Source organism: Pinus tabuliformis, chromosome 6 (assembly GCF_031772625.1).
Source record: "Pinus tabuliformis cultivar Carrire ecotype Pingquan chromosome 6, CPIR1, whole genome shotgun sequence".
Lineage (NCBI taxonomy): Eukaryota > Viridiplantae > Streptophyta > Pinopsida > Pinales > Pinaceae > Pinus > Pinus tabuliformis.
This window is the reverse complement of record NC_142292.1, coordinates 1,518,442,819-1,518,462,875: the sequence shown is the minus strand read 5'-3', so window position 1 is coordinate 1,518,462,875 and position 20,057 is coordinate 1,518,442,819. Positions and strand designations below refer to the sequence as shown.

The 20,057-nt window shown below is 39.6% G+C and overlaps 1 protein-coding gene across 2 annotated transcripts in view; it reads left to right on the top strand.

Annotated features, from left to right (window-relative positions):
- LOC149264464 (ATP-dependent Clp protease proteolytic subunit-related protein 3, chloroplastic-like) overlaps positions 1–20,057 on the top strand; it is a 338,818-nt gene that overhangs the window by 242,173 nt on the left and 76,588 nt on the right. The window contains exons 7-8 of one of the 2 annotated variants that reach the window (XM_089428144.1): positions 12,304–12,357; positions 12,467–12,550. The exons of the other annotated variant lie outside the window; for it this stretch is intronic. Coding sequence (XP_089284270.1) covers positions 12,304–12,357; positions 12,467–12,550 — 138 coding nt within the window. The remainder of the gene's footprint in view (positions 1–12,303; positions 12,358–12,466; positions 12,551–20,057) is intronic. 2 annotated transcript variants of the gene reach the window in all.

Genomic DNA, 20,057 nt, shown 5'->3' with positions numbered 1-20,057 from the left:
AAATTCATCCCAGTTAGAGTCTGGCCAAACAGGCCACCTGCGGTCAGCCCTAGCTGCAGTTAATGCTGGTCAATAGTCAATGTTTAGCCTTGATTTTTGTGCCCAAAAATGCAGCCTCCCCAAATAGAGATAGCCCTCACAAAAATGCAGTCGAAAGAGGTCAATGTATGCTGGTCAACACTTGGTCAAACTGTCCAGAAATTTGGTCTCCTGAAATTTTGCTCTCTTGAAATTTCAGCCTCTTGAAATTTCGCTCTCCTAAAACTTTGGACGTGTGGAGAGAGAGAGGCCTAGAAATCTGTACTCAAACAATGAGGAGAGAGAGAGAGAGAGAGAGAGAGAGAAGTGTGAAGATGAGTGTGTCCAAATGAGGCTAAGTCACCTTCTATTTATATGCAACGTCAAGGATGAATAGACGTGATTGTTGGGCTTCTGAGCCTACATAAGTTTGTTGGCCGACCTTGGCAACTTGACCATAATCAAAATACATTCATAACTTCATTTGTACATGTTAGAATGTGATGATATTTAGATCAATCCTACACCTCTCGGAGAGAGGAATCCAAGAAAAATATCAATTGTCATAAATAAGATGACCCATGTGGAGTTTGGCCCTAGTTGCCAATTTTAACACTCCCTCTCAACTAGGGAGAACTCCATATGCTAATCCATCTGCCAATTTGTACTATCTCTGCCATCAATGCACTACTCTGCACTGCTGAACTATGAAGAAGAAGAAGTGATCGAGAATGTATCATACCATTCTCTACTAACCCGAAGTCAGTCCCAATCAAAGAAGAGTGTGTCATACCACTCTTACTGACCCGAAGTTAGTTCCAATCAAAAGAGAGTGTCTCATACCACTCTTACTGACCCGAAGTCAGTTCCAATTGATCCCAAATCAATATCGGTCATCCTAGCATAGGGAGTACGATAATACATGATGCGTCCATCAACAATACTATGGTCCCTATCCTCATTTCCCTACTCATTGGCCAGATGAGAGCTACTTCCCATGAGTCCTAGACTGCATGGGTAGGATGTCTCAGCAGAAAGATGAACCACTCATCCTGTCTACATGACGCCAAGGGGTATTGTAGGGGAAGGTTGAACCACTTACCCTATACACAACAAACCACTAGGGGAAGGCTGTACCACTCACTCTATGGTTGCTCATTGCTCCAAGAAGTACCCCAAGCCCCCCGGAGCTCCCCAAGCTCAATGTCCATCTCATACACGACCCTCATAAGAGAGTCTCTCCACAACTCCAAGTCGTTCTCGGAAGGCCAACAACTTGACCTCCCTAGGGGCTTTGTCAGAATATCGACAACTTGCTCATCAGTCCTAATGTGATAGAGCTTTATTGCTTCTCGTTGTAGCATATCTCAGATAAAGTGGTACCTGATATCTATATGCTTGGAGCGATCATGAAACATGAGATTCTTTGATAATCAAATCCCACTTTGGTTGTCGCAAAGGATCACAATGGTATCCTGCACATGTCCAAACAATTCACTGAAGAACTTCCTCAAATAGATAGCTTCACAGGAGGCCATACTAGCAGCCATGTATTCGGCCTCGACAGTGCTCAAGGAAACCGATTTCTGCTTCCTTCTCATTGTTATGAATATAATTCATAACAAGTAAGTAAATAAAATAAATGTAAATATTAACTAATAAGATATTGGTTATGTTAAATAGTCATTAAGTTAAGTGAAAAGGCATGTCCAAAAGACATGACCAATCACGAAAGGACACCTGCTTAGTTATATATGCGGGTCCTCATTGTAACATTTGATCATGACTTGTATATATATATATATATATATATATATATATATCTTAATAAATTATTACAAATACCTCTCGTGTATTTTTACATTCAAGCCAACAAGCTATCAATTTTGTTGCTTCAGTGGTATCAGAGCCATGGCGCACCGTATAATCATGCGGGTCTTTGAACGTTGTTCGCCGCACAATCTGCCATTACGTTCACGTCCTGATTGCGTTGAGCAGTGTAATCAATTTCAAGAGGTATTTCAGCGTTTAGAAAAATCATGTGCAGAAGTTAAAGCATGTCGAAAGGAAATTGATAATAAGGAAGATGATAGCAACAATGAAGAAACGAAACAAGGTGAAGCTGGAGAAGCAGATTTTGATCAGAATAATGATAATGAACATGAAGCTGATATATGTCAAGATGAGGATCCAGATGAATTTGATCTTGATATGGACGAGAATGATATAAACATTGATGATGATGAAGAGAAAAATGTGGAAGAAGGAAAAAATCATGTTAAGGTGCAAAAAGATATTTTGGAGGGTCTCTTGGCTCGAATTGTAAGCTTAGAGAATAAAATGCATCTAAAGGAAGTAATGGAGGAAGTGTCACCTCTGACCATCCTTGAAGCCAATGAAGACAACCACACTGTTAGCATGTTTCAGTTAGATCCTCAAAATCCCCCAGAATCATCACCATCTGCTACCAGAAAAATAAAGACTGTTCTTGGCACAACCAACATGGGAAAATGTGATCTTCTTATCAGTGATGCACGAGATGGAAAAAAACAGAAAAACTATGTGGGATATGCTAGTCAATACCAGTTTCAAGACTATATTGGATCTGCTTCCATGTGCATAGACAACCCTATTTTCTCTTTTGATGTGCCAGGTCAAATTTTAGACAAGAGCAAGTTATCCATTCCTGAAACTGATTCTCATCAATCTCTTTTCTAGATAGAATCTGGAAAACCTGTAAATATATCTATTGTGGGTATCTTGAAAGCTAAGGCACTGCTGGAAGTTGAAAATATTCAATCTTCCACAACAACTCTTTTCGAAAATAACACTAGTAGTGAATCCAATGGAATGCATCAGTTCAGGTTTCAAACTGCAGCAGGTCGATCTGTCAGTGTATCCATAGAAGTGATGAAACATGCCATGAAACTTCTTGGAAACAAAGAAAACAAGAGTGCAACAAGGATGCATTCATTAAGTGATCTTAAAATGAACACAATTAGCTCTTCAGAACCACCTTCTCTACTGTTCCAAACTGGAGGAGGGAAACCTGTGTGCATTTCAAATGCTGCTATGGAAAGAGCTAGCAAGCTTCTAAGTGATGGGAGGGGTATATCTAGTGCTACAATGGATTTGCAAAGTTTGAGTGTCTCCTCCACAAGCTGTTTTCCTCCAACTGTAAAAGATTGCAAAGAAGTTGCATCAAACAAAGAAAATCTTCCTTACTTTAAACCATCTGAAATGGGAAGTGTAACTCATTTGAAAGACTCATTATTATCTTCAAAGGACACTGGTACAAGAAAATTGGGCAAATGAAAGGTCTCATGCCCGCACGAGTCCAAGAGGCGACGTGATGGCTCCCAACATGATTGCCACAACATGCGTTGTGTTAAAAAGATGAGTTTGTGTGTGTGGACTCTCTATCATGGCATTGAGAACACACTTCCACCACCTCCGAATGTGCCATTTGATGCAGTGTTTGTGTGCGACGATGAGAGCTTATATGTCTTCGTTCCAGGCATTGTAAAAGAGGAAGGGAAACATATGCAACTCTATTTGTTACATTATAAAAAAATGCAATTCCGGATCGGTTTGGTTTGTCGTGGCTTCATGCCCACCTTCCACAGTCACCCTTCTCTTGTCGCTTCCCGCCCGAGCCACCAACAACTCTGTCCGTTTATCTGTTCTGACAGGCGGATAGTCCTTTCCGGCTTCCTCGTTGTTCTCTGTGTCCTCTGTCAATCCCGTCATCATTGCTGTTTCGAGTTTCGTTGTCGGGCCCTGCTGTTACCCCTGCTCTTCGCGTCCTCTGTCAGTCCTGTCATCGTTGCTGTTCTGAGTTTCGCTGTCGGGCCCTACTGTCACGCTTGCTCTCTGCGTCCTTTGTCACCCAACCCTCCCGTGTTGCTATATATCCGCCACTGAATTCAACGTCTGACATCTGCATGCCTTTCCACACATGGTAGTCGCTGCACAAACAAAAAAAGTCAACTGTAGCCACGGACATGACCACGGTCAGCGGTCGTGACTACAGTCAACCAACGCGAGCCTTCCGTGAGGAGTAACATTTCATAAATATTTTTATTATAACTTTATAATTATACTTTATAATTATTATTTAAAAAAAATTATTATAAGAAAAAGAAATATTATTATTAAAAAAAATGTATTATTAAAAAAATACCTTAATTTAGAGTTATAAAAAAAATTAGAGTAATTAAAAAAAAGCAAGGGAATATTACATATTCTACATGACGAGATGCTTGCCAGATTATATACATCAAGTGACAGACACTGAGTGAAGAAATCAACAACATTAAAGCTTTGAGGACAAAGCTTATGAAGGAAGGGGCTATGTTATGAATATAATTCATAACAAGTAAATAATCAAAATAAATGTAAATATTAACTAATCAGATATTGGTTATGTTAAATAGTCATTAAGTAAGGCGAAAAGGCATGTCCAAAAGGCATGACCAATCATGAAAGGACACTTGCTTAGGTATATATGTGGGTCCTCATTGTAACATTTGATTAGCATTTGTACATATATATATATATATATATACCTCTCGTGTATTTTTACATTCAAGCCAACAAGCTAATATTGGCTCAATGTGTTAACTGCAAAACATATGTCCGGACGGGAGTTCACGAAGAACATTAGTGCTCTTATGAGTTGACGATACTCGGAAGCATTTCCCAATTCAGGTCTAGCAACACTACCACATAACTTCTTAATGTTAAGTTCCATCGAAGTAGTCACAGGCTTGTAGTCCACCATCCCAAATCTTTCCAATATGTTCACAACATATTTTCCTTGAGAGAGGAAAATTTCACTTGACTTTTGCCAGACGTCCAACCTTTGGAAATAGTGCATCGGTCCTAGGTCCTTCGTCTTAAATTCATAAGCCAACTCCCTCTTACATTCGAGAATGAGAGGGTCTGCACTTCCATCATCTCCATGCCTGATTTTGTAGAGCCACTTAGAGGTGACAACCTATTTGTCATAGGGTCTAGGGACCACATCCCAGACATCATTCTTCATAATTGACTCGTATTCTTCATTTATAGCATCCTTCCATACTTGATGCTTCACGGCTTCTTCGAATGATGAAGGCTCATTTTGAATGATAGTGCTCGTGGCCGTCAAATATCCTTGATACCTGTTCGGCTTCTTGCTTTCACGGAAAGTCCCCCTTGGTGCAATGTGTCTCTCAGCATCTTCGAGAGTCTCCCTAAGCCATGAGGGTCTTCTTTTGAAGGAGGAGGGCTCATGAAGAGGAGGACCAATAGGATCCATAGGTTTATCAACATCAGGCATTGTTTCGTCTACTTTTGCACCCTGATTTCCGGTGGTAGCTTCTTTGTCCTTCCTTGGGATAGGAAGGTTGTTGATCTTCCTGAGGGCCATATCTTTGTTGAAGGTGACATCACGACTTATCTCAACTTCCTTTTGACCAACCACATAAATTCTATATCCCTTAGAATTTTCACGATAGCCCACAAAGACTTCTTTCTTCCCAGATGCACCCAATTTGCTTCTTTTCTCTTTCGACACATGTAAATATACGAGACTTCCAAAAATTCTAAAATGAGAGACATCGAGTTTCTTACCAGTGAACATTTCTTCGGGAGTCTTGGAGTCCAATGCTTGATGAGGGCATCGGTTTTGAACATACACGACGGTATTTGCAGCTTCAGCCCATAGGAACTTCGAAAGGCCTTGATCATGAAGCATGGCACGAACTACTTCTACAATAGAACGATTCTTCCTTTCAGCCATACCATTCTGCTCAGGAGTGTATTGTGTTGTACTCTTGTTGTGGTGAGAGTAAGTTCCTTTTCAGGAATGACTTCTCCAATCGAGAGTATATCATTCTTGATCTCAGTAATCCTAAAGAAATAGGATTGAATATCCTTGTCCTTGCCCTTCTTAATATCCTTCAACTTATTCTTGAGAAATAGAATTTGATTAGCATTACTAACCTTGAACATGTCGACCAACCTGTCGTAGATCTCCTTGGAGGTCTTCAATTCGGAGATGTAGGCCACTAGATGCTTGTCAATGGAATCCCTGATAATCTTCTTTACTTTGACTTCAACCCTATTGTACTTGGTCTTCGCAGCTGTCAGTGCATTTGAAGGAGGTTCAGGGATTTTACCCTACACATATTCCATCACTTCTTTTTCTTCCAAGGTCAAACCAAGAGACGTCTTCTATCCGTGATAGTCAGATTTACCATGGAGCTTGTCTTCAGCCGGGAAGTAGGATGAGGAACCCATTGAACCTTTTGTCCTTGTCCAATTGTCTTTGGTGATTGCTCTTTCACTCTTGCTTGGGCTTTGTCTTCACCTCAGCTCTAATACCATGTTAATTTTAGGCAACAATGGTATATTCTATGCTTTAGAGCAATTTTACTTCAATTTCTTTATTAGCCCAATATCAATATTCAGATTAGCAATCACATCAACATGATAGTAATATGTAGATAGAACATAAACATAAATAGTAGAAGACAAGCCAAGACAAGAGGACACAAGATGTGGCACTAGATAGGGACAAACCCCAATGTGGGGAAACCCTTGATCAAATCTTCTTTTAGTCTTCAATAGTTCAACAGAGAGAGATAGTACAATTTACAAATCTGATAATTTATAACAGAAACAAAAGAGCCCTAACTAGAAAAGTCAACACTAGTCAATAGGGCAGATTTGACCTTCAACAAATCGGTCAACTTCGGCCTCCAAACAACAAGATAGAACAACCCTCAATACAATCAAATTCAGCCCAGTCAAAGTCTGGTCAAACAACCCTCTTGCGGTCAGTCGTAGCTGCAGCCAACGATGGTCAACAATCAATGTTTAGCCTTGATTTATGTGCCCAGAAATGTAGCGTGCACAAACAAAGATAGTCCTCACAAAAATGCAGTGAAAGGAGGTCAACGCATGCTGTTCAACGCTTGGTCAAACTGTCTTGAAATTCGGTCTCCTGAAATTTCGGCCTCTTGAAATTTTGCTTTCCTAAAATTTCGCTCTCCTGAAATTTCGGCCTCCTAAAATTTTGCTCTCCTGAAATTTCAGACGTGTGGAGAGAGAGAGGCCCAAAAATCCGTACCCAATCAATGGAGAGAGAGAGAGAGAGAAGTGTGAAGATGAGTATGTCCAAATGATGCTAAGTCACCTTCTATTTATATGCAACGTTGAGGATGAATAGACGTGACTGTTGGGCTTCTGAGCCTACATAAGTTTTTTGGCCGACCTTGACAATTTGACCATAATCAAAATAAATTCATAATTTCATTTGTACATGTCAGAATTGGATGATCTTTAGATCAATCCTACACCTCTCGGAGAGAGGAATCCAAGAAAAATATCAACTGTCATAAATAAGATGACACATGTGGAGTTTGGCCCTAGTTGCCAATTTTAACAATCAACAACTTCTTCTTCATGGGTCCTCCAGCTGCGTGTTCTCCTTCTTTCCTTTGATGTCGTGAAGTCTTTGTTCGAACTTCTTCTTGGTAGGGCACCATCCATCGATCACTTTCTTTCCTGGTTTGTCATGTCATTGCTTCCTTCGTGGAAGGTGGCCTTCTTGACATATATCAGGTTCTCTTGTCATTTGGCTACTCCTTTGTCATCTTGTATATGCTTCGGACTACTCTTCACATGGATGCTTTGTTGTATTTGCTTGTTCTCTTTTTGATTTTGTAGCCCTTTATGACTTCATCCTAATATTGCTTCAACATTAAATGGTGCTTTTGCTGGATGGATTCTTGATCATGACATCTTTGTAGAGTAAAATCAGTTATCTGCACCTTCATATCTCTAAGACCTTCATAGGTGTCAAGGGTCCTTTGATCTTTGTCAGAGTTGTCATGCCTTCTTTCGGGAGATGTCTTCAAAGTATCTTGTCATATAGTGATTCTTTGTAACCATGGTGTTCTTCTCATGCTTTATCTCTTTCTTCATTTGTTTTTTCTTGGATAGATTGGTCAACCACCTTCTACTCCTTGCGGGAGCACTTCTTCATTGCCTACTTCTTGGACTAGTTAGCATTTCTTCTTGCTTCTTAGCAATCTTATACTCCTTATGTGATTATTTCCTTTTGTTGACCTTTATTGCATAGTAGTACATGCCTTCGAGCATGTCATTGGTGAAAGAGATTATTTCATACTTGATCATGTTATAGAACTATTCCCATGACTCAATAATATACATGAGTTAACTTTGATGCATACATACCTCATCTTGATTCTCCTTTGATCATCTTAGCTTCATTTGGTTGTCCTTGGTGTGGCCCTTCTTGCTTCATCTTAGCTTGCCTACATATCATCCTTTTCTTGAATCCCCTGAATGGGACTCCCAATGAGACATCTGCTTTGGAGATTCCATCAGAGGATCTTGAAGACCCTTACCTTGCAAATGTTTCTTTCTTTTTGACGATGGAGGCTTTATAAGATTCTTAATCATGATCATTTTTCTTTCATTATGGATGAGGTCCTATATTAGGTATGCTCTTTCTACATGAATATCTTGAGCTATATCTACCATTCTCCTATATTCTAGAAGATATTTCTAACCATGCATTTTGTTCTATTTATAAATGCTCCTTCTACATGAGTATTTTGAACTCTATGCACATCATGCTTCAAGATTCTAGAAGATGTTTCTAGCCATGCAATTTTATTCTATTCTTACATGCTCCTATACTACTCAAAACTTTGAAAGAAGACTTTAAGTAAAGAAGTAGACTTAGTCATAGTAGAGATCTAGAGGATCTTCCTTCTTTTGCTTATTTTCTTCTTCTTTCACCTTTTGAGTCATGTGAGCTTCTTCCCTTTTTCTTTTGTTATTGTTGTCCTTCTTAAGTTTTGGACAATTCCTTTTGTAGTGTCCATATTCTTGGCATCCAAAGCATTGGATTTTGGACATATCTCCATTGTTTGTTCTTCATGGACCAAATTTGCCAAATTCTCCCTTTTTCTTGGCCGTGGTAGCAAATGCTTGCTCTTTTGATCCCACATCTTCTTTGCTTTGAGTCTTGTTTCCTCTATTTTGCATAGAGACCACATTTCACTTAGTGGGGGTGGCTTCCTTCTTGGCATATATGCTTGATGTGAAGTTGCCCCAATCCTCAGGTAGAGCATTGAGTACTACAATTGTCATTTTTCTGTCAGACATGACTTCCCCTAGCTCTTGAAGTTGATCCCTCATCTCAGAAATCTTCATGAAGTAGGGAGTTATTCCTTCCTTTGATATCTTCATCTTGTATAATTCATTTCCTAGAGATATTACTTCTCCAACTGTGGTTACCGAGAATATCTCTACTAGTTTATCATAGATTTCTTTTGATGTTTCAAGTTTGGAGACATAAGGAATGAGAGAGTCCTTGATAGATTCTACTAGAATCCTTTTGAGCTCTTGTCTCGTCCTTATTGTACTTGGCTAAGGCTTGAGTTTGTTCCTTAGCAAGAATAGTGATATTCCCTTTGATGTGTTCTAGAAGTTTATTCTCCTTGAGAAGTAAATCAATCATTTTCTTCCATGCAAGAAAGTTATTGGTACCTACCAATTTGTTGCTTTCCTTGCAAAAATACATTGATATATATTCAAAAGGGGACATATACTTGATAGATTTTGAGATGTAGTGGACTTGCCTTCTCCTTGAAGACTTGATGGCTTGCCTTCCTTAGATCTTTGATGTTCTTCAAGTTGCTTTTTCCAAGTGGGCTTGCTTGATGATGAGATTTGCTTGATGACTGGTAGCTTGATGTAGGTCCTTCTTTGATTTTGTCTTTTTGTAGGTGCCTTTATGTAAGGCTCTTCTTCTTGCTTTGTAGTCTTCCTTGATGAGTGATGGATGGTAGACCTTGTTGTTGTTGTTGTGATAGAGACTTCTTGGCTTGATGCTTCAACTTTGTAGATGCCCTTCCTTGACGAGTGTTCTGGAGATGCCCTTTCCTTGATGTGTCACCTTGGCTCCGATACCATGTTGAAGAATCAAGGGCAATTAGGTGTAGTGTGATTCTTCTTGACTTGATAACAATTTGTGAAGTCTTTTTACAATTTGTCTTGTTAGCTTAATCTTCTTCTTCTTATTATTAATGCATGTGTGTGAACTTCATGAAACTGCTACCAAATCCTAGAGCCTTGATAAGAATATCCTCCAAGCACAAGTCAAGTCCTTCCTCCTTTCTGCACTTTGTTTTCCTGGCACTTAGTCCTCCTCCTTCCGGCACTTAGTTCCTAGGCACTTAGTCCTCCTCCTTCCGGCACTTCGTTCTTCTTTCAACTGTTGGTAGACCTTGTTGCACTTGCTCTAGAAGAGGAACTTATTCTTGGTCTATGATGAGACTCCTTCCTTGTGATGATCCCTTCCTTCCTCTTGACCAAATGAGCTTCTTCCTTGAGGTGTAGGTACAGACTTAGTATGACTGTTCTGCAGACCTAATTTCTCACGCGTGTGGAAGGTTTACTTGATGTTATAGGCTCTTTGTCCTTTGATTGTGGTTCCTTCTTCTTCACTTGAGTAGGAGGCCTTGTAGGCCTAGTTTTAAGCTCAAAAAATGAGAGATATTTGACTGAGTGTTGCTGCTGTCATAACCACAGAGACATCCGTCCTTTTCTCGCACGTGTGGCTGTAATCCACCCTAGAAACAGTCCTTTTTACTTTGGTCTAGACTTCTCCTTCTCCGCTGCACTAGAGGCTCCTTACACTTATCTTCTCTTCACCTTTTCTCGGCTGCCCTTCTTTGCTGATTTCAGAGTTGAATGCTTGACGTTATGAGCGAGTGGACATCCTCTATATATAGAGGACTGTCCCTCCTTTAGGCCGACTTGCTGACTGTAGGCCGACTTGACTTATTTTCTTCGGATGGCTTCTTTTGATGGTGCCATTGCTTGGAGGAGACTTGACTTTGCTTGGAGGTGTCTTCTTTGACTCTAATACATAAGTATACCTAGTGTAACATGCCCTTAAGGTCTTCAACATAATTCTTTTGACTCTTTGACTCACCTATAGCACTTTAACATGTGCTAGACCTATTTCAATGAGCAAGAAACTCATTGACATATATAATAAAAATAATATTTCTTTTCTTGAATAAATACAAATATCAAAAGTACATTTATGAAGACCGAACCTAGTTACATTTCCTTCAACAGGAAGCACATGGCATATCATCAGCTAATGGTGGCTAGCAGGGGCTGCTGGTTATATGGCTGATTGGCTGGCTGTCAAATGTAGGAGAAAAGTTTTCTCCTATGGGGTTACCCATTTTGGTGGGTAACAAGGCCAAGGCTCATTAATGACATAGATATTTCATTTGAGGAATCTAAATGTTTGTGGTTTCTTTGGAGAGGAATTTCTCTCCCAGAATCATGTCTGACGAAAAAATGAATAACGGGTAAAGGAGAGAAATCAACTACCATCTGTTCAACAGTTAAATCATATTAAGAAATCTGTCTTCTTTAGCAATCTGTTTATCAGGTATCTTGTAGCAATCCTTTCAAAACTTACTATCCCCTAGAGAAATTAAATAATTTTACGGGCTACCAATCATTCCTAGTCTAGTCATTCAGTTTGAGAAAATACTTGAGCGTTAATGCTTCCAGCACGACTGCAGCAAATATATATTTTGGCCTGCATGTCTATCTCTTTTTTTTGCTGTATGTCTTTTCTTTATTATTTGTCTTGGAGATGTCTTGGGTGCTTCCAGGTTGTATTGCATCACGTGTAACACCTGCCATTGCAATTACTCTGGTTTCCTTTTCATTTTTTTTATAATACATGTCCTTTTTTATGTCTTTGGCAAGAATCAAAATAGAATTGATATTAGCTCCTCAACTGACACACAAACTTGTTTTGCTCTATTCCAAAATGATGGCATTCCCAACATCCCCTCATTCCCATAAATCGTGAAGATGATCAAGCAGTATAATTTTATGGTGATCGATCTTAACTCATCTTCTGCATTCTATGATGTTATATAGAAACTAATATCGAAGGTTTGAGGAATCATGCCAACATCCATCCTAGGGGGAATTACTAACTACTATTTTAGTTTCACATCAATAATAGAAAATGTTAACAGTAAGAAATTATTCTGTAATTTACATCAATTATGGTAGAAGTTCACGAGTTTTTTATTAAAGTTTCTTGAGCTTTCTCTTTGATCTACTTAGTATTTGCTTCTTCACAGAAGTTTGCAGTTCGGGTTCTTGGATGAATAAAAATTGAGAGTGGCAGTACCTTCCTAATGATGTCGTCATATGTTGCAGCTTATACATAACAGAGATACATTTGTAAAGCTTCTTGCTAAGCACACTGGAAATGTGAGTTGAGTCTAGTTGCATACCTTTTTATTTTTATATTTATTTTTTAATCACCATTTGACAAAATGAAGGAGAATTACTAGTTGTAATGATGCTTCTTGATTGACAGCCGTTTGAGACAGTTGCAAAGGCTATGGAAAGACCCTTGTACATGTTTCCCAGGGAAGCTGTGGAATTTGGAGTGGCCGACAAGGTAAATATTGCTTGGTTCCCACACTTGATTCCTTCTGTCATTCTTGAGAACATAGACTCTGGCTTGTAGCATCATTAGTAAACCTGGATTATGTAATTAGCTTCTTCTAGACTCATGAGAGGTCTAGTAGTTAACATACAATCTGTAGGATTGTAAAACTATATATATATATATATATATATATATATATAGATATATAAACAATAACTGGGAAAATTATATTGATATAGAAAACTACGGCTGTTGCCGCAGCAGAAGTTACATCACAGTATCATTTCACATAGTTTCAAAATAGCTATTACGCAGTCCAAATAAAGTCCTACTTCAGGATAAAAACAGAGAATGCCATTGTCCTTATACAAAACTATCTGGTTCTTGTTGATACTTTATTTTCTAAAATAAATGCCTAATATTCTTATAACCCTGGAAATGTTGAAATTAACAAAGGGCATAGTGACTGTCTGCATCATCCAGATCTGTGCCTTCTGGTTCAGGGTCTTGATTCACGATTTACATTTCCTTGTCAAGTTGGTGCACCGATCCATTTATCTCACCCTTGGATGAGTAAGCTGAAAGTCTTTTGTTTGAGGCCATGGACTGGTCACCTCTGCTTAAAATTGAGTGCCAAATTTCAAAGAAGGTTGCATTCTGCTTCCAAGACTGCCAATTGTTGCTTCATTTCCACCAGGGACCCCATAATTTCTGATCCCTGAGTTGTAATCTAACATTCTATTTCATGTATTTTGGATTTAACATTGAAAATTGAAGACCTGTTGCAGTGAATGTGTTCCTTGTGGCTCCTGAGGACTGCTGATTTCTTGAAATTCTCAAGAATCCATCGGGTACCCACTATGACCAATAACTTTTGTTAGTGCAGAATGGTTGACATTGCTTGCACTCTCACATCACATTTCCTGGCTCCTGAGGAGATTCCTCTGTCCCAAATTCAGGAACTGGATTAATATATCGCAGAATCGCAAGAGGAATGAACTGAATTTAAAGGCAACGTCAAGATAAAACCACCTGTTGTCCTGTGTACCAATATATCACCAGGGATGAGTTTACCCTGATAACTTCCAATCAAACAGCAAAACCCAAATACCAACCAGAAGGCAATGAAATTTCTTACCTGGTGAGAAATATTGTCATACCCCCTATGCCTTTCTAATGGCAATGCTATTTTCCCACCACGAGCCGGCGACATAAGAAACCACTGGAAATAAGAATGCGAATTTAAGGCATGGAGCATGCGAAGGAGGGACTTGCCTCCCTTCTCATTACTGTTCAAATTCTTGTTGAGAAGAGCAATGTGGTGATGACAGTTTAAGTGGTTGTGGTAGCTTGCCATGTGATGGTTTAGTACCTCTAAATGTGTCTTTGTTCTTATCATTGATTAGTGGATGGTTTGTTAATGCCATTAACCATTAAATGCGCCCCCCTCCCCCTTCCCCCCTCCTCCCGCCTTTAGTTGTTGATTCAAAATTTTCCCATTGATCTGCTTCACAATTATTTTCTCACAGGAAAGGATAGTATTTGATATTGGTAAAGGAGTTTGTTTGCTTCGTTCAACAATTGCGGCTACAAGATTGTCTCTTGGCTCCAAATTATAAGGCAAGTAGTTTATGAGAGTCTTGGAGAATCCTACTACAATCAACAATTCCACACCAGTACCTTTAGCTATTTTGAGTCCTTGCCCCAGCACATATGCTTTGATTCTATTGTTGGATACAACACCAAGTCTACAAGCAAACTAGGATTCCATTGCCCCTCCAGGGTCCAGGATGACTCCCACCTGCACCTTCCACCCCATCAAATTCAATATTACATAGAAGCTTCGGATCTTACTAAATTGAAATATCAATCTGTGCAGGAAGTTAGTTTTCTATACTTGAAACTGAACTGTTCTGGTTTGCTGTTGAATGACTAGTTCACCATATGGATAGGTTAGTTTAGGCATTCTTGAAAAACTTTTAAGTACTAACTGTATAGGGACAAGCCCAGGGTACACCTCAGACCAATGTTACTTGGGAGCGGGAGCGAAAACGGGAGCGGGAGCGACCATTTTCAGAAGCTCCCGGTTTGGGAGCGAATCTGGGAGCGATTTTTTAAAAATATATATATTTTTTATATTTTTTAATTTTTGATACATATATGTCAACAAAAACATGTAGAATGATGAATTAGACATAAAAAACATAAAAAAACATAGATTGATCATTGAACCATATCACATCAATGATCTAGAAATTATAATTGTCATCAACCATGTCCACAAGTTAGTAAAATACATATTACAACTGCAACATATTGAGTCTTATAAATCATGATTCATCAAATTCAATCCTAAAGTTTCAACTTCAGGCTTTCAGAATTGAAAATTCATTAACATTTATCATCATTGATCACCAAAGTTGTACTTGTAAGCTAAGTTTAACCATTACAAGAAGTAATATCGAAGATATTTCTAAGTCCTAACTTCTAAATGTTAACATGATATGAAATGTTAAAAATTTATAAAATGAAACATGAATAATGAGATGAAATGAAACAACTTTAGTCTTTCACAAAGCATCATATTCATAATTCACAATCATTACCAATGAGTTATAATTGCCAAGGCCCAACTTCAAACTTCAAATTTTCATTGTCACAGTGATATAATGTTTACAAAAAATATCATTATGATATGAAAGAGTCAAGAGTCAAGAGTCAAGGACTCAAAACTCAACAGTTATGAAAACTAAAGTGTAATAGAAACTAAAAAAGACAAGTAAACTGTAAATCTACATGTGGCCCTTGCCACGAGAGTCTCCAGGAGTATAAGCAGGTCGTGGCGGTCTTCTAGGAGTCTCCCGCACAGACCGACGACCAGAACTAGAACCTCCACGCGAGGGTGTAGATGGAGGTGGCGACAACAAAGGAACAAGACTCGGACCTCGAGCACTGCTACTGGATGGTGGAGGTGGAGGTGGAGGTGGCATGGCTGCTGCTTCATTTTCATCCCTTACAAGTTCCTCTTCTAGTTCTTCAATATGTACAATGCCATCCTCCAAATTGTCATCGTCTGGGTGATTGTCCCAAATTTTATATGTGGGATCCTCATTAGCCCGATCACAATAATGACTCAACAACCTCAAGTTGTAGTGCACATAAACAAACCTTTCTGCTCGGTTTTCATTGAGTCTGTTTCTTTTCACATTATGTATATAGCTGTAGGTGCTCCAACACCTCTCTGCAGAAGAAGAATTTACAACCTGTGAAAGAACTTTTTTTGCCAATTTTGGCAAAAGTCCGTGGCTGCCATATGTTTCCCACCATGTGAGAGATTCAAATTTTTCTTTGTCGTCCATTGCATGGAAGTTACCATACAAACTAGTGCCACTGAAGTATCTGCCTATTTGAAGGCGCATAGCTGCACATTCCTCCCTGTCAGGTACCAACTTTTCTAATGCTTCCAAATATCCTTTAGTTACCTCTGGATCTAAATGGGGTTTGGTCCTAACCCCACCCCCTGCTGCAGGTTGGCCCAACCAAGATGTAGAGTAGTATTTTGGCGTAAGGATATACGCCAAGCAATGTAGTGGAAGGTTAAGCCTATTCCACTGTTCACACACACAATCATGAATCAGTTTGTACAAGTTGGGATCTCTATTATGAACAATGTTTTTTATTTCCCCCAACATGGTATCCATTTGCTCATACACCTCGCCAATCACTGGTTTGTCTGTATCTGCAAACCGAATCTTGTGATAAATTGGCTTGGTGAAATCCAATACTTGCCTCACACTTGTCCAAAACTGCCCATCAAGAGTGGCCTCCTCCACCATTTCAAAACCTGCCATGTCAGCTACATTTGTAGCCCTTTCCTTTAACACCTGCCAATGTGGACTTGATACCATGCTAGCTAATGCCTCTCTTACCTTCAAAAGGCGCCTGAAGGTGAGGTAATAGCTACCAAATCTAGTCTTCGCAATCTTCAGCAACTCCAATCTCGAGTGACTGCGGAAAAGGCCATGGGTATTGCTATGATTTGTAATAAATTTTATCATTTGTTTGCCTTTCTTGTACAAATTACCAATCCATTGGTATTGTTCATTTTTGTTTTTGACACTATCATGCAACAAAAGGTTCAATGTGTGAACCAAACATCCAGACCAAAATATGTTGGGGTATTTATCCTCAATAATTGCTCCCGCTTCCTTACAATTAGGAGCATTATCAGTGATGACTTGGATGACATTGTATGGGCCAATACGCTCAATTGTTTCAAGTAATGCTTCTGCAATGTTGATGGCGGTCTTGAACTTGTCTGAGTAATCATGTGCAACTAGAAAGATGAGACCACTAACAGACACAGCAAGAACACTTATCAATGGCTTGCCTTTTACATTTGTCCATCCATCAGATACAATGGACACCCCATGGTCAGTCCAAGAACTTGTCATTTTATTCAAAGAATGTGATATTTTTGCTTTTTCATGATCAAGGCCAACGGTTCTTGCCTTGTCATACCCAGGGCTCTTGTATCCTTTAGGGGCATCATTTATGGCAGAAACCATTTCGTGCCAATAAGGTGAGCGTAGAACATTGAATGGTATCTCACATGCATAGAGAAACCTGTAAACTTTTGAATCCACATCATTCCTACACCCCTCATCAAGGAAATCTGATATGGTTCTACGCCTTAAAGATGATGACCCTGTGCCTCCATGCCCATATCCACTGCCTTGGGAGGATGCTGAAGGAGTTCTTTGTGATTGTGAGCTTGGTTCAAAGAAACCCCTTGATTTTTTTGTTCTGTATTGGGCTTCCTCCTCTTCCCTTATGTATTTGGCTCTATCCGCTGTTGACACCGCTGTACAAGTTTTGATTCCTATTTGTTTCTCTCCATCCTATGGCCTTTTCCCGCAGAGGTGTCTTCTAGCACGGGTGTATGAACCTGTGTAATCAGTGTTGCAATGGGGGCAATGAAATTTAGTGGTTCCACCTCCTCTCCCTGTTTCAGCCCTGTGAACATATTTCCACAATGGAGTTTGGTCTTGTTTAGTTTTGTGAGGGTCATGTTCACCCTCCTCCAGCTCCTCCTCATCGGGGTTTTCACCCATTTGACTTTCTCCGGCTTCTTCATCCCCCTCTTCAGTTTGGGGCCCCCTCCGTTTCCTACTCTCCAGCACCATAATAACCATAAAAGGGACCAGGAAGAGGAAAATGCCAATAAATATAGCCAGGTCCATGGTGTTTGATGTTTGTAGGGTTTTGATTCTTGAATCTGCAAATTAATTTAATTTATTGGTATTAATTAATTTAATTTAAATACATGATTTTTAAACTCAAACAGTTAAATTAAATTAACTAAATTACTATCTAACCAACTAAACTAACTAAATTACTAAGTTACTTACCTCTGCAGGCTTGCTCCTCGCTCCTTTGCTCTTGCTCCAGCTCCAAACTCAAGCTCAATGAAGTTAGAATGAATTTTTTTTGGCCCATTGGGCTTTTAAAACCCAAATTTTTATTTTTATTTTTTAGGTCCGTGGAATTTTTTTTTTCCGCCGAACCGCTCCTGGCCCGGCTCAAATCGCTCCCGGAGCGATTTTTAATGCCCGGGAGCGATCAGGGAGCGATTGCTCCCCGATCGCTCCCGAGCGTTAAAAATCGCTCCGGGAGCGCCGGAGCGATCGCTCCCTATATCGCTTCCTAACAGACCAGGGAGCGCAAATTTTTTTAAGGGAGCGCGCTCCCGAAAATCGCTCCCGTCCGGGAGCGATTTTGGGAGCACGCTCCCGAAAATCGCTCCCGTCCGGGAGCGATTTTGGGAGCACGCTCCCGAGCTGCTCCCGCCCGGAGCGCGATTCGGGAGTGGGTTCGAGGGGGGGGGGGGGGGGGCGCTCCCCCGCAACATAGCCTCAGACTTTTCCACTTTATTTAATATTCCATCTTTCTTTAACCCTTTGCCAGTGTATTCTACTGTGATTATAACCTGTTGAGCAAAGTTATAATGAATAATCTAGTGTTTGACGACAAAAAATAGTTGTTATATATCACTACCACTGCTCCTTGATGGCCATTCTTGGGAACTATTCTCTCCTTGGGTATTGGCACATGTAATGGGGCTATTGATGACCTTTCCATACCTGAACTTGGTGAATTGTATGAATTTTATGAGTTGTTGTGAAGTTGAAGATGATGCTTAATGTGATCTATCTAGTGGCATTTATATTTTGACGTGACTCACTTTTGATATTGAATTGGACTTGTGTACATTCCTTTAGATCGGTGACTATGTTGGGTCAATTTGAGCCCCTCTTGGACATGCTTTGAAGTTTGCATGACTATGACTTGGGTTGAGTCTTGGTCCTTTGGAAGGCATTGAGGGGCTACTTGCACACTTGATGGAGGCCATACCATGTTGAATTTTTAGGCCATCCTCTAAAATGATAATTACTTCTTATGATTTCCATGAGGATAATATTTATCTTGTGATCTTTTCCATCATAAAGCAATTACACAGAAATATCAAGAGTAAAACAAAATGTTCATAAAGAGACAGCCACACAAGAACACAAGAGTTTACCCTGGGAAAACCCAGCAATCCTTTCCTTATAGAATCAATTCAACAAGAGAGACATCAAAGTCATAGACAAACTGACCAGCAAGATGACTAGTCCAACAGTCCACCAAGAAGCCAAGTCAACCCTCCAAAACAACAGCTTGAAAGCTTGTTCAAAGGCTCAGTCAAAGTCTCTCTCTTCCACAGTAAATTTGGATTTCTCCACAGAATCTATACACAGAAAATTCGGCCCTGTTTGGTCACACACGTGAGCAGCAGAGAGATCATCTTCCACACGTGCGAGATCTCTTCTTCTTCTAGCTTCAATCTTCTTTTCTTTGCCCTTCTTTACATAAGGGAGCAGAAATATATCTTTTTATGATGAGATCCAAATTGCTCAATGAAGGATATCAAGTGACCTTATATATAGTCTCTTTGGGAGCCGAATAGGTGCCTCTTTAGGGATGAGCCTTGTTGTCACACAAAGTGTCTAGGCAGCGCGACAACGCTCAGAGTAAGGGTTGTCATTCTAATCGTTACTCACTCCGTTTAGATTTTCTCCTAGACAAGTCAAGGGGGTAGTCCCTAAGGTGAACGGATGAGGGTAGCTTGTGGAACAAGGGCTCTAGGAGATTTTAAGGATGAACAACTTGATGAATTTAAAGCAAGTCTCGGTCAACTAAGATAGATAGATTAAAATAAGACACAGTCATAAGATATAAATGACTACAGACCAGTGCCTTTAATATTTGAATTAACTGCACCTTGACCATAGAAAAATCATGAAAATTTAAGATTTTGCACTTAACACCAGAAACAACAAGGAATTTTAAATTGGCATTTTAATTATTCCTTAGGCAATTTCTTTAATGGTAAATGAAGAAATCAAAATCTCTTAATGTGACGGAAGTAAAACAAATGAAAGGGTTAATAAATTAAAATTTTAATGGGCCATAG